A 16,568-nucleotide genomic window follows, 5' to 3' on the forward strand; every position below is an offset into this window, starting at 1 on the left:
AGAAGGGCTAATAATATAACAATGATACACATGTGTCGGCCAGTATGTGTTTTTACGGACCTATAGAAACACATATTGACCTCAACATAAGTCAGTAACTGTACAACATTTGTAAGCTAACAATACTCGAACCCTATTAATCATAATCATAGTCCGTAAGACCCCTTTTCGTAGTTTAACTTTTGTTGACTCTAGCAAAATCTTTTCGCTTAATAAGTACAAATAAGTGAAGTTTTATAAAATTTCATGTAGAGATAAAAATGGCTGTGACTAAATACAGAGTTGGTGCGCCCGTGATATATTACAGACTCTGGTATATACCGGATTAACTAAATTTGAACAAAAATACCCGTTAAGTGTATATATTTTGTAACCATGGTGATTCTAACCCTAACCTTTAGTCAGTATATTATGCACATTATACACTAAATGCGTGCGGACATGCAAAAAAAGGAATATTTTTGCCATGCGTTCCATTTCGTAATAATTCCGCGCATGCGCAGAACGGCTGCACCAACTCTGCAATGAGAAACATTCGATAAAAATAGTTTTCCGTTCATTAAGTGATTTAACAATACAAGTAGTCTCTGTTCACATTGGAAAGCTTTCATCTATTGTTTTATCAATTACTTTTTACAATAATATGAAACAACAAGAGCTGTCGGAGGACAGCGATGCTCGACTATTCAACAGCCTTGTCGACTAAATGAATACGGAAGTCGGAAAAGGGGCATAATTTATTAAAAAGTCAAAATAGGGTTATGGAACCTGCATAGTGCTTAACAGCTCATGACAGTGGACAAGTGTGTGAAGTTTAAATCAATGCCAATAAGTGGGTACTGAAATACCAGCTTACATATAAGAATTTAAACCAAAACTCCTAAGTTGAAAAAGGAGTATAATTTTGTAAAATGCGAAGTTGAGTTATTGACCCTTTGCACTGCATGTCATATCATGACAGTGAACTAGTGTGTGAAATTTCAATCCTTTCCCATTAGTTGATACTGAGATACCAGCTTACATACAAAACTTAACCAAAAATTTCTATGTTGAAAAAGGGGCATAATTTTGTAAAAAAAGCAAAATAAAGTTATGGCACCTGTTTTGTGCATGTCAAATCATGACAGTGAACAAGTGTGTGAAGTTACAATCCATTCTAATTAGTGAATACTGAGATACCAGCTTACATACAAAACCTTTACCAATACAATTCCAAGTAGAAAACAGGGGCAAAATTTTGTAAAAAAAATAGAGTTATGGAACCTGTGCAATGTAAGTCAGTTTATCACAGTGAATAAGTGTGTGAAGTTTCAATCTATTCCCACAAGTGGTTACTGAGATACCACCTTACATACAAAATCTCAACCAAATCGGGACGCGGACACGAACGACGACGCATGGGTGAGTCCAATAGCTCTACTATTCTATGAATATTCGAGCTAAAAATGATTCCCAGTTTTACTTTTTTATCAAAATTATGAAAAGTCCGCCACGGACTCTACAATGTTTTCGTAAAAATATGTTCTTCCTAATGTAAATATGAATGTCGTCTGCTAGGAACAAATAATGTTCTACAGAGAGTCTAAGTCATATAATAGTCGTCTGCTAGAAACAAATATTTTTTTACAAAAAGTACATGTCATATTAGAGAAATAGTCCTTTAATTAGAAGACTTTCCTCTGAAAATAATAGATGTTGTAGTATATGGCTACGGACCATGCAAACAAATAGTGATTTTGAAAACGACATGATAATATGCCCCACAAAGTATTTGTTTCTTAGAGCAAAATGCATTTAATATTTCAACAATTCCATCTTTGCCGCGGTATGTCAAACACAGCAAATTTCGTTGTACATGTATTTGCCATAAAACGGCAATTTCCAAATATTTTAATTTTATTATCCTAAAATAACAATTAACCATTGTTAGCAATTAGCATCATAATGAAGCCAATTCAAACCTTTCTGAGAAAAAAAAGACTTATGACAGCGCGTGTGACTTTTTGAAAGCCTTCTACATAATACCAACGTATATACAAAACTTTACTTATTAACGTTTCTTATAAGAAAAAAGTTTAAAAGCGACGTGTTAACAAAAGTGAAAGTCAGACATTTCTTTACTAACTAATAAGAAATTCAGTATGATTTGTCTCTAAAAACGAAAATTTATAACTGAAAGCAGTTTTTCTCAGACTTTTTGGTATAATACGATTAAAGTCTTGCAATGTTTTTTGTCCAATGGCCGGAAACAAGAGGTGATGCCAAGTACATCATGGTGTGTGTAGCCTAGCCACCGGAAGTATAGATCTTTGGTCCAGAAGTATTTGCGGCCAATTGTAAATCCACGTATTTTATGGCGATATATACGTAGCATGGCCACCGGAAATACGTCTATAGTTTTGAGGTGTTGGCGTTGATCTTTTATCTGAAGTATCAAGGAAACTGACCTGAAAAAGACATTGAAAATAACATAATTAACGTTTTAACTATCATTTGAATACTCGCCTTACTGCGCATATGTAACCATGAAAAAATCATAACCAATTTCAAATTTAAGCTTGCCTTGCTTCACATAGGCATGAGACAAGTTTTAGCATAGCTCGCATACCACATTCAAATCCATGGACACGTTTAAGAATGTTGACATATACGACACACAAATGTGCTGGCATATTTTTGAACTTCGAGCCAGCTCGACATTGAAACTTCATTGAATGTCGAGCTGCCCAGACATTCGACGTTTGACATTATATTTTTATGTTTCTTAAATACAAGTCACTAAATTTATTGTACTTTCTGAATGTCTCGGTAGTCTAAACATTAATTAACTGAATGCCATGTATAAAGTGAATTTTTACAATGGTGAGAAAGAAGGCATGTACATGTGAAAACCAGGTTTATAGTTATGGAAGGCAGAATAAATTACCTTTCTATAAATGTAAGGGGAAATGAGAAATCGGAAGAGAAATCCTTAGTAAAAACTAAAATACTAGCAAAAGTTCGGAACCTATAACAGCGACGCTTTGTGGATAAGATGGAGAAATATGTTATGTTCAGTAATGAATGCTACCAACAGAAAAGTTAATATTTGCACTTAACAGTTTACATTTAGTGTTATCACACCTATTACAGCGAATATCATACTTTGTAAAATTACGGGAAGCAGGTGTGACGGTGACGTCATTCATTGCGTTCTCGCACTGGCTTTAAGGTAGTTCTGCACGTTTGAAAAAACCGGAAGTGATGGCGTAACGTTATTTATTCGGAAAACGTAGCATAAAGCCTGGATTCGGCGTACGGAAATGAAAATCAATTTATGAATTAATTGAAACCTGTGAGTAAATTTATTACAATGACACTGTTGCTATATTTCTTAAGTCAAAATATGATATTAAAACATGCGGCACGTTAAAAAACTCAAAATAATTTGTTAAAATGAGCGTGAAATGTCCGGTTCACTTTAATCATGGTCAAATATCACAAAATAAGCACATGGACCTATACATTTTATTTCACCAAATTATAGTCCATATTTTTATTAACAACCGTGGGAAGTTTCATCAAAAGCACACGACCCTATCTTTTTTATTTACTGAATTTTCTAGGTACATTCTGATTGAGTTTAATCAAATTCTACATTATAGAAAAAATTTCGACCCAAACGTGCAGAACTACCTTAAGATTTTATTTGTTTGTTTGTTTGCATTCACGCAGAAACTTGACATGCTTTACACTTCCTGACTGTTTTTTTCTTCTTTTTTTCACTAGCGTATACAGTTTGCATTATGAAAAAAAAATGTTAAAGAATCACGTTGGCGTGGACAATGAATTTTTATGACTGATTCGCAGTATCAAATGTAAAAGAAATGAAACACATTCAATTAACAAGTTACTTTTTTTATTTCAACTGTGATGGCATGATGCTGTTTTTGACATTGCGCGTGACGTTGCCGGCAAAAATGCCCCCATAAAATCTCACGCGTACGTAGACATATTCTTAGTGAATGTAGTAGTTCTGGTTTAAGTGTGCGCTTGATGGATGTAATATGCCGGATATGCCAATGTTATACGCCGGAAATGCCTCCGTGGTCCAGTCATTCGGCGGATATGTCTCCGTGGTTCGCTCGAATGTAGTCAATATCAGTAAAGTTCCATTTCTCCGTACTGTGAAGGTCTTTTTATGGCAGATATATGCTTCATTGATGATTAATCGCAAAGAGAAATGTCTGCGGATGATTTTAAGCTTTGATTATATTTTTTTCAAATAGCTGCTTGTAAACCGGAAGTGAAAATAAATACTTCCTGGTGTCTGTCCACGCAATACTAGCGTTTTTATCGCGTTTCCTTAAATAAACAACTTAAATAACCATCTGAATGCAAATTTCTTATAACAAAAAGAAGAAAAAGAAAAAACGGAACGTACTGAAATAAGAAGGTTTATTCTGCGAACAAAATATGGAAATATGGCAATATGAGGGCTGCATAGTATTTTCCTTTTCGTTTTAAGCAAATTAGTCTGTGTTTTGTTAATAGGAGAGAACTCCTGAGGCTATTCAAATTTAGTATAATTATGTCCCTTTTCTTCTCAAAACACAGATAATCAGAGCCAAGACTGATGAAGTCAGAATATATAAAAAAATATTTTTTTCTTAAAAAAAAAAAAGATTATCTAGTCGGTAGCCAGACTATAAGCAAATGTATGGATGCTTTTTTGAACATGTGTCGATAATTCTTCTATTGGTATACTAAGTTAATTTAATTTTTGATAAAAAAAAAACTAGATATTAATTAAATCGTAAGTTTAAAAAGGGGATAGCTATTAAAACAATACAAGCTACAGTGATGTTACTAACCCAGTTCGGTCAACTAATAATATCGAAGATGTGTGCGACATTTTAAAGCATTTGGACAAATTCATTTCAGAACGTCATCCCTACAGGGAAAACTTAGATAAAGAGACATAATTTCGACAAAACAAAAGCTGGACTTAACATGCAACTTGTCCTGTGAGGTCAGTTGTTGATGCAAAATGTGTGCGTGCGGTTTAAAAGCATTTGTCTTAGTCTTAAGAGAAACCTGCATATATGCAAAACGTATGAGTTGCGTGGTGTTGAGACCGACGCCGACGGAAGTCAAGCTTAGGTAACTAAACTGTATGTACGGAAACTGTTCCCTGTAATGTGACGAGCCTCAATTCTTAACAGCCAATCTATGTTTTGCTTATGAATAGAATAAATTTCATGAAAAGATTTCATCATTTTCTTAATTAAGATAATTAAACGCGTTCTACAATTATAAGAACATCACTATGTCCCTGCGACTATGACCTGGACCATTTGACCTCAAAAATATAAATATGTTGTTTATTGACCACAGACAATTATATAATGAAATTTGACACCAGTGGTCCAAAGTCCTTCTTTATTATCGATGTGAAAACATTTTCAAACTCAAGGTCACTGCCACTGGTCATCCCCTGACCACAGGCACTCATCCTATAAAGTTTGATGCGCGTAGGTTAATTTGTTTTCAGTTCTTTATCAAAATGTACGTTTTCAGTCTCAAGATAATTGTGACCTTGACCTTTGACCTATTGACCTTGAAATGTTAAACAAGAGGTATCATCTTCTGACCACAGGCAATTATCCTTTAAAGTTTGATGTGCGTAGGTTAATTTTTTTTTCAGTTCTTTATCAAAATGTACGTTTTCAGTCCCAAGATAATTGTGACCTTGACCTTTGACCTATTGACCTTGAAATGTTAAACAAGAGGTATCATCTTCTGACCACAGGCAATTATCCTTTAAAGTTTGATGCGCATAGGTTAATTTTTTTTCAGTTCTTTATCAAAATGTACGTTTTCAGTCTGAAGATAATTGTGACCTTGACCTTTGACCTATTGACCCTGAAATGTTAAACAAGAGGTATCATCTTCTGACCACAGGCAATTATCCTTTGAAATTTGACGCCTATAGGTTATAGTGTTTAAGACTCAGCTGAGACTGAGAATGTCTTGTAAACACCGGTTCAGTTATCAATGGGAAACCATTTTCAGTGTCAAGGTCACTGCGACCTTGACCTTTGACCTACTGGACCTTAAAACAAGAGATCTTTTACTGTCCACATGCAATCATCCTATCAAGTTTGACGCCTGTAGGCCAGAGAATTTTATAGTAACCAACGTGAAACCTTTTACAGTCTTACGGTCACTGAAATTATGATCTCTGACCCATTAACCTTTTATACAACAGGGGTCATCTTCATCCTATAAAATTTTAAAAATAGGTTAAAATCTTGTTCAGTTATTAGGATACGTTTTCAGTAAAACTACAGGGGTCATCTTCTGACCTAAGGCAATCGTCCAATAAAGTTTGTTGCATATAGGTTTTTTTTTCAGTTATTAATCAGGATACGTTTTCAGTCTTAAGGTCACTGCGACCTTGACTTTTGACCTACTGACCTATAAAACTATAGGGGTCATCATCTGACCACAAGCACTAATCCTATAAAGTTTGGCGCATGTAGGTTAACATCTTTTTCAGTTATTAATCCGGATACATTTTCAGTCTCAAGATGACTGCGACCTTGACCTTTGACCTATCAACCATTAAAACTACAGGGGTCATCTTATGACGATAGGCAATCATCATATTAAGTTTGGCATATGAATGTTGAATTCTTTTTTCAGTTATTAGTCAGAATACGTTCTCAGTCTCAAGATGACTATGACCTTGACCTTTGACCTGCTGATCCTTAAAACTACAGGGGTCATCTTCTTACCACAGGCAATCATCCTATAAAGTTTGGTGCATGTAGGTTAAAATCTTTTTCGGCTATAAATCATGATACTTTTTCAGTCTTTGGGTCACTGCGACCTTGAACTTTGACATATTGACCGGTAAAACAACAGGGGTCATCTTCTGACCTAAAGCAATTATCCTTGGAAGTTTGACGTTTTTTAGGTTAAAATCTTTTTCGACTCAATTTAAGAAAAAAAGAATGTTTGTAAACATCGGGTCATTATCAATGGGAACCATGTTCAGTCTCAAGGTCACTGCGACCTTGACCTTTGACCTATTGACCTTTAATATAATAGGGGTTATTTACTGACCACAAGCAATCATCCTATTAAGTCTGACTTCTGTAGGCCAAAGTATTTTTCAGTTATCGACCTAAAACAGTCTTCAGTCTCCAGGTCATTGTGACCTTGACCTTTGACCTTTTGACCCTTAAAATGACGGGGGTCATTAAGTTAGACATTAACTGACCATAGACAATTATCGTATGAAGTCTGACGTCTGTTGACCAAACTCTTTTTAGTTATCCATGATAAAAAGCGTGTAGTTTTCTTTTGTTCTTAATAGGAAAGGGACGGACAGACGGACGGACGGACAGACAGACGGACGAACGGTCCGACTAGTAGATGCAGGCCCGTTATGGTGCGGGAGTGGAGTAGGTTGGAGGCTTATAAAACTTTTAATATACTGCATTTCTCAAGATGTAAAATAATTACTATTGTCAATTTGATGGCACAGCTCGATGAAGGAATTTTGTTCTCAAAGAAACATTTTCCACAAAGATGACCCTTTTTACATGACGGGGCTCAATTCTGTAAAACTGTTAAAACTATTAAATTAATTAATTAATATAATAAATAAAAGCAAATAAAATAACTTACCTGTGTATTAGTCCTTGTATATAGGAACATCCATTTTTTTCCTCCATTTCCAAAAATTTTGTTGTCACTATTTTAACACGCGTGTATTTATATACACAAATATATGTCATATGTCTAACTGTGTGTAATATATTTCAACTGGAATGTTTACAAAATATTTACACTATGAGTCTGAGTTTATATAGTAACTTAACTTTCAACATTTGTTTCAAACACAAACTCCCAGCTATAATCCTGCGGTATAACTCGGAAATTCTGAGATGAGTGTATATATTGTTTAACGTGTTCAAACTCTGTTTTCGGTTCTATCTCACACCCCCAGTCTATTGTTACTGTGACTTTGTGTGAACGTTTCTCCACTACCTTAACGAGATCACGCAATGTTGAAGCAGACATGTTTACATTGTCCAAATAAACACTTTCAATATTCGCCATTTCAGGAGGCAGCGACATTTCACCTAGATTGATATTGAACAACTTCACGTGTTTCACTTGACTATTAACTTTCAATTGTGACACTTTAGGTATCAAGCCCAATTCTAACTTCCTTAGATCTGAATGCTGACTAAAATCTAAACTGAAAGTACACGAATGCCTGTGCTCGGTACAGTCTAAGCCCCACAATATAATCTCCGTCATTGTTTTTCTGTTTATAATATAATTCAGAAAGTCATTCAGTACATCGTGACTCATCTTGAAATCTTCGATATAAATTGCTTGTAACAGAGAATTATTCTGTAATGTTTCCAACATTTCACGGCTCCAAGAACCACGAGGATGATAAGGCGGTAAAACAGTGACACATTTCGACGACTTGTCCAACAGTACAGGAAGCTGTGCGTTTTCTTCTTCACCCCGGTAGTATATTTTATTGATCTGGAACAGTTCGTGCAATTCATTGCAAGAATCGATAATTTCACGTAAACTACGACCACGGTCTGTGTCGATATTTATTGACGCCATGTTGTTTTTATTGTGCCCCGCGAGCTGTGCTAAATATGTAAAGTATTTTTCTTCTTTACAATCTTCACTAAAGAAAAAATCTTGACAGAAAAGTTTGAGTTCCTTATCGCTCGTGTTTTCTTTCATACAAGAAATGTACATGTCTTGTATGTCTTTCAGAGGTTTACAGCGCTCATCAGTCGTTGATCTGTATTCGCTCGTTATCTTATCTTCGCTGATAACAGAAAGAAATTCCTGTGATACTGAAGAAATGATTTCTGCATCCACCATTCCGCTGATGAAAACAAGCACTGTCGACATATCAAGAATACTTTGCAAACTTTTGCATTTGTTTAGAACATTGTTTTTGACATCATTTTCATTTTGACAGCTAATGTACAATGCACAAAAAAATTCTTGTACAGTTTTGTGCGAAAACGAAAATTTCGAAATTTGCTTTGTTAGTGTCTTTTCTGTACTTTGTGTTAATATTCCCGAGTTAAGACTTAATTTCAAATACTCTGGGGTTAGATGTTTCTCTGTCACTGACTGGCTAAACACAAGGGTGCTTTCTTTGTTTTCACTGAATAACGTTTCAAATGCTAATTGTCCTAAAGCTTGCAGAAATGTGTAGTGTTCCTTACAATGTTCATATTCACTGAAACACTGTGGGATATCACTCTGGGACTGTTCGCGCGACTGTTGCATGTCGGGATATTTTTCAAACGTTCGTTTAAGGAGCAGTTCAACAGCCTGACAATATAACTCAGTTCTAGATGCTCCTAGCTCTATTCCATCACACCATAAACACAAAAGATACATCAGTAAGAGCGGAATAGTTTCCAAATCCGAAATACGTCTATCACTGATAGCGCGATCAAACTCTTGGATATGTTTTTCTATGTCAGTTTTACCACATAACAGTGAGATCACAGTCCTCTTTAATCTTTTAGAAGACGTTTTACTTAGTCCAATAAGTTCCAACTTTCGCTCTATTTCACTTGAACGTATCTTACTAACGCCCAACTTCCATGGTCTAGTTGTTGTGAGAATTGTACAATTCCTCCTAGCTTTCCTGTGTGGAATGTCATTTTTTGCGTGTGTGAATTCGTCCAATCCATCCAATATTATCAGGCACCTTTCCTTAGAAAGAATGTTTTCAAAATCACTAGTTGAAATAGTGTGTGCTAGATCATTAGTTATTTGTTTTTTGATCATCTCATCAATGTCCCATTCTTCGGAACAATCACGTAAAGACAACAAAAACACAAAGTCAAAATTCGACATTGTACTAATGTCTTCCTTCTTAAAATGTTCATCTTCGTTTGGGATACAGTTTTTGGCTTGACACCACGTTAAAACGAGCCGTTTACTTAATGCTGTTTTCCCAAACCCAGCATCCGCAGCAAGGTAAATTTTGCGACACGGTTCATTTTCCTTGTAGAAAACATCATGCAATGACGTAACCTTTGATCTAATTTCTTTGCCACCTCCACGCGCCCTCTGAATTTCCACTGACTCTATGTCTGGTATGACGTAGAACTCAAGGAGAGGCGTGTCATTTTCCTCCAATAAAGGTGACAGTGGTAGGGTATGGTACTCTTCTCTGTAGAGACCTATCAAATCTTCCCTCAGGTCTGAAATATAAAAAAAGTCCTTTGTTAAAAATACGTGAAACAGATCCATTTTCTAGAAGAACATATATACAGTCAATCCAAATAGTACTTACTTACATCATACAATGGGCTATGATAGATGTATGTATATTGAAATTTCAGCTTGTTGGCATTTTAACACAACTTATATGTGTATGAACACGTTAAGTTGTGACCTTGATCTTAAGCCGGCATGGCTGACTCATACGTTCTACAAATCGTCTTAATGAGGTAATCATTTGACCTAAGTTTGATGAAAATCCTTCAAGGAGTTTAGGAAATACAGAGCGGACACATAATGGAGAGTTCAAACCTCGACCTTAAGTTGTGACCTTGACTTTGAGCTGGCTTTGCTGACTCATAAGTTCTACAAATTGTCTTGATGAGGTGGGTATTTAACCGAATTTTTATAAACAATTCTTTAAAGGGTTTACGAGATAAAGAGCGGACACAAAATGGAAGGCTAAATGATTAATAAGTAAACTGTATCTTGCTGAAATTGTCGGTCTAGTGGCCATGCGGCCTGAAATTGGCATCCTACCAGCATAAAGTTAGCGACCTGTTGGTAGAATAGCTATAAATGAAAATCCGCGACTAGCGACTGATTATAAAAAATTACAACTAAATATCAACTAGTTAAAAATCAATAAAAGGACGTTTTCAAAATGATTATTCTAAGCTGCCATGCCTAAGACTTTTTCTACTAGCTTGGCGGACTAAACTGAGTTCAGATGGAAAACGACTGCAATCATGAGTTGAATATCCGTAGCAGCTAACTGACTTACTGAATACAATCTACGGTTCATTTACATGACTTTATGATGATTACTCTAGGTCATGCGTTTGAATTCATGAGAAGTTAAAAGAAAAAATCCCGGCTTGGCTGACTAGTGGTCCGGCAGATTCGTGCATTGAGCATTAAGGCTGATGTATTTCAGTTAACATAAAGAAGCCACGAAAGATTAACATGACTTTTTTGCGCGAATAGAAAACTTTCAAGAGTGTAGATTTCAACGAAACTTTAAACAATTTTATATCAACATGTTTATTTCATAACGGTAAAATAAGGTGTATATGTCCATGTGCATATTTTTGAGTTTTTAGAAGCCGCATATCTCAAGCAGATCTAGATTTAATAGTATTCGCTGGATTTGGTTTTAGTGCGGTGGCCGAATGTTTACGATCGCTGTCTGACTTCGAATCACTTAAACCTCATCGTTGCGGGTTCGAGCTCCATGTGGAGAAGCCATCCAGCTGGCTTACGGAAGGTCTACTAAATCACATTTCTCACACGAGTTTCTATCAGTTTGTAAGAGCAATCTGTAGAAGATTGTAGCTAAACAGTGAACTGATTCCTGTTATTTTATGTCCCAAAATCATTTGCAAATGAGATGACTTATTCAAAATTCAAGTTGTGTAATCAACTGATTTCTAAAATTAGAATATTTATTTGTAACAAAACTTTAGTTACTTATCACTAAACTGCTATAAAACTGTCGTAAGCATGATTTATATGTTCCACTTTATCAACTGTCCGAGTAAATAAAAAAATATTATTTTAGGTTTGTACCAATCTTGCAGCAGACATTTTAATGACACTGTTTCAGTCACAAGTCCGTGTCCTTTCCCTGCGCGAATAAGTTAAAAATCTTGCTATGTTGCTTCTCCCGTAAAATAAACATACCTTTACTCCAAATTTATTGTTTTAAAAACAAAAATCCTTCTATAAATGTTTTAACTCTGTATCTTCTGACTGATCACGCCACTACCTGCGTCCCAAATGAAATAAACAGCAGATTTATAAATAGCGACGCGTATCAGGTGTCAGAATCTATGGAAGCATACTACAGACAAGGAAAACAGAAAATTACTCTTCAGGTCATGTGTACTATGTTGAAAGAATGTTTAAATGTCTAATAAAAAATATTTTCATTAACTTCCTACATTTGCGTTTAAAATCGCTTGTAAAATTATGATCTTATTAGTATGACTTCGAACACGTACGGAGAAGATTTTAGCTTGTCACATAGTCGCTTCCGTAAACTCGTGGTTGTGTTTATGTTTGCATGCTGCACAGGATTTTCCCGTGTTGATAAAGAAGTTATTGTAACAGTACAAAAGTCTGCAATATTTTGATTTTGCCAGGCCTGGGTTCCACGAAGGGCTTGTGCCGAGTGTGGTCGGGTCTGGCTAAATCTACGAGAGCCGAATGCATCATTGCAGATCAGGCACTGCTTAAACCTTACCCTGCCAAATTTTTATTATGAACATATCCATCACTGGACAATACCATTAACTGTTAAAATAGGGTGATTACAAAAAAGATATTGAACTGAATAGCGAACAGTACAGATCTTGATCAAACTGCACGGATTTCGCAAAAGGCAGAATCAATCGTGTGCAGCATAATAAGGGTTAATGCCCCAATTTTACAAACATTTATCATTTATACTGTGAAATCAGCCAAAACGGACTGTAAGTTTATTAAAAAACGGCAATGTTTTTTTTTATTTTATTTTTTTTTTATTTTGACACACATATGGAACGTCGCAAGTATGTTGATGAAATTAAATAATACACATGTATATATAAACTAGAAATGTTTCCATGGGACACAGATGCCCCCACTACGTGCCAAAGGACACAGATCAACTTTTGGAAAACAATTGTGCTATTTAAAAAAATGCAAAAAAATAACCAAGTCAGGGGTCATAACTCCTACACGACTGAATGAATCCGGACGCAAAGCCCCATACGCACAACTGCACATGCTGACCAACATTCCTGTAAACTTTGGTTTGGTGACTCTAGGTCAAATAATTTTGGAGCTACGTGCGACACAACATTAAAATGACAAATTCTTTTACTAAGTAAGAGGCCAAAACTCCTACATGACTGAATGTATCCGGACGCGAATCCCCAGGTGCACAACTACACATGCTGACCAACATTCCTGTAAAGTTTTGTGACTCAACGTCAAATACTTTTGGCGCTAGGCGCGACACATTCTCGGACGGACGGACAGACGGATGGATGAATCCGGACGCGAAACCCCAGGTGCACAACTGCACATGCTGACCAACAGTCCTGTAAACTTTGGTGACTCTAGGTCAAAACTTTTGGAGTTACGCGCGACACAATATCAAAATGGCCAATTTTTAACTAAGTCAGGGGCCATAACTCCTACACGACTGAAAGAATCCGGACGTGAAACCCAGGTGCACCACTGCACGTGCTGACCAACATTCTGTAAAGTTTTTTGACTCTACGTCAAATACTTATGGAGCTATGCGCGACACAACACTAAATTGACCAATTTTTACAAAGTTAGGGGCCATAACACCTACAGGACTGAATGTATGAATGAACCAGACGCAAAACCCCAGGTGCAAAACTACACAATCATGCTGACCAACATTCCTGTAAAGTTTTGTGACTCTACGTCAAATACTTTTTGGAGCTAGGCGCGACACAACATTCTCAAAAGAACAGACGGACGGACGGACAAGGGCAAATCTATATCCCCCACCCCCAAAGTGCAGGCTTAAAAACAAGGCAGTCTGAAAGACAGCTAAATCCCCCGCCACTGTTATGTACAGTGAAAGGGTAAATCTTTGACCTTGAGCTGTGACCTTGACCTGACATGGCTGACTCATGAATTCTGCACATTGTCTTGATGAGGTGATCATTTGATCCAAGTTTCATGAAAATGAGTGCTCAAACCTTTGACCTTGAGCTGTGACCTTGACCTTGAGTTGACATAGTTGACCCATGAGTTCTTGATGAGGTGATCATTTGATCAAAGTTTCATCAAACCTTTGACCCTAAGTTGTGACCTTGATCTTGAGCCGGCATGGCTGACACATACGTTCTACACATCGTCTTAATGAGGTAATCATTGGACCTAAGTTTGATAAAAATCCTTCAAGGAGTTTAGGAGATACAGAACGGACACATAATGGAAAGTTCAAACCTAGATCCTTAGCTGTGACCTTTACTTTGAGCTGGCATTGCTGACTTATAAGTTCAGCAAATTGTCTTGATGATTTGGCCGAATTTTTATACACAAAATGGAAGGCTAAATAATTTGACCTTGAGTTGTGACATTGACCTTGAGCAGACAATGTTGTCTCATGAGGTTTGCACATCGCCTTGATGAGGGGATCATTTGACAAAAGTTTCATGAAAATACTTCAAGAAGTTTAGGAGATACAGAGCGAACACAAAATGGAAGGCTCAAAACTTTGAACCTAAGTTGTGACCTTGACCTTGAGCCGGCATGGCTGACTCATGGGTTCTGCACATCATCTTCATCAGGTGGTCATTTGACCAAAGTTTCATGAAACTCCTTTAAGGGGTTTAGGAGATATGGAGCGGACACGAAAGTGTTACGGATAGACGGACGGAGACCATTCCTATTATCCCCCCACCGCTCGTGGTGGGGGATTAAAAAAATCAAGAAACTACATACACAAATGATATTTCTATTCAGTATTCTATTTATTCTATTTTTTTTTGTTTCATCTTCTTTATTTATAATATTGAATTTAATAGCAGATGTACGTTTAATAGGCTCTTTTTTGTCTCCACCCCTTGTACCCTTCATCTAAATACCTTGTCTTTGACACAACAGTTATGTTCGTACTACTGCCTTAATTGTTTTGTTATATATATTTATATAAACAACTTATTCATTATTATGATCATATGGTCACTTTTTAGTTTTCAAATAATACCAGAAAAACCCGAGACAATCTCTGATCATTATTCAATCCACGGGCGAGTGCTCTGATAGAACCACCGGGATTTTTTGACTTTTGATGAAATGATTCTACAGTCTCAAAGGGGATTTCGAACTAATAACAGCAAAGGACAAATTCTTTAATCTCAGTGACTTTTAACATTGACATCAATGTGTATTAATTACCTGCCAGACTTGCTTTAAAAAACTGTGTTTAGGACACTAAATGTGGTATGAACGTATTATTTGGTATAACAGAAATCGTTGTAAATGATTTGGATACACTATTTCGGAGTAGATTTGACAATAAACTATTAAATAGAGTTTACTAATTGCTTCCGTTACGGCTTTTGGAAGACATATATCGCCTAAATAAGTAATTTACACTTTTACAGTAAATTTACAAGAGGAAGTTACTTTCCCTTCGCAAAGTCTGAGGTATTTTTTCAAAGTCAGGAATAAGATAGTGTAACTGCACACTATTTTTTGAGACGGTTGACACACAATATACCATATAACAATGCTATGTAAAACACGATATACCACACGACAATGCTATGTAAAACACAATATACCACACGACAATGCGACGTAACACATGATATACCACACGACAATGCTATGTAAAACACGATATACCAAACGACAATGCTATGTAAAACACGATGTACCACACGACAATGCCATGTAAAACAGGATATACCACACGACAATGCTATGTAAAACACGATATACCACACGACAATGCTATGTAAAACACGATATACCACACGACAATGCGACGTAACACACGATATAACACAATGTAAGGTGATACACGATTTACCTCACAACAATGCGAAGAGACATACGATAGGCCACACGTCAATGTGACCTGATACACAATATACCACACGGCAATTCGACGTGAGACACAATAAGCCACACGACAATGCGACGTGAGACGCAATATGCCATTCGACAACGCGATGTGAGACATGATACGTCGCATGACAATGCGATGTGAGACACATATGCCACACGACAATGCGATGTGAGACATGATACGTCACACGACAATGCGACGTGGCTCACGATATGCTACACAACAATGCGACGTGACACACGATATGTCACACGACAATGCAATGTGACACACGAAATACTACACAACATTGCAAGGTGATACACGATATGACATACGACAGTACGATGTGTCACACTATATACCACGCAACAATCAACGTGACACACGATTAGCCTTACCGACAATGCGATATGAAACACGATATGCCATACAACAATGCGACGTGACACAAGATATGCCACCCGACAATATGGCCTGAAAAGAAATATCATTTATATTTTTCACAACCTCATTTTTACTAAATCCGGTTTGAGTCATATTGAGCTAAATACGGTACTCGTCACGGCACATAACAATGCAACACACTCACTTCAATAGTCGATATTGCGACGTGACATAATAAATTTTTATACGGAATGTCGCGTTGTTCCACTGTTATGTGTCGCGCATGTGGTATGAAATGTCGCGTTGCATTGTCGTTTATCGC

At 36.5% G+C, this 16,568-nt stretch overlaps 1 protein-coding gene across 1 annotated transcript; it reads right to left on the bottom strand.

Annotated features, from left to right (window-relative positions):
• Nucleotides 1–1,139: 1,139 nt before the first annotated feature.
• LOC128549445 (uncharacterized) lies at nt 1,140–10,430 on the bottom strand. The gene is made up of 2 exons (XM_053526091.1): nt 7,678–10,430; nt 1,140–2,447 (listed from the first exon to the last, which is right to left on the bottom strand). Exon 1 carries the CDS (start codon nt 10,303–10,305, stop codon nt 7,867–7,869), a length of 2,439 nt encoding a protein of 812 aa, XP_053382066.1. The 5' UTR covers nt 10,306–10,430; the 3' UTR covers nt 1,140–2,447; nt 7,678–7,866.
• Nucleotides 10,431–16,568: the final 6,138 nt, after the last annotated feature.

Source organism: Mercenaria mercenaria, chromosome 16 (assembly GCF_021730395.1).
Source record: "Mercenaria mercenaria strain notata chromosome 16, MADL_Memer_1, whole genome shotgun sequence".
Lineage (NCBI taxonomy): Eukaryota > Metazoa > Mollusca > Bivalvia > Venerida > Veneridae > Mercenaria > Mercenaria mercenaria.

Bases quoted from the DNA above. Each gene is read 5' to 3' on its own strand.
- LOC128549445 (XM_053526091.1), bottom strand. From the start codon at position 10,305: ATGGATCTGTTTCACGTATTTTTAACAAAGGACTTTTTTTATATTTCA.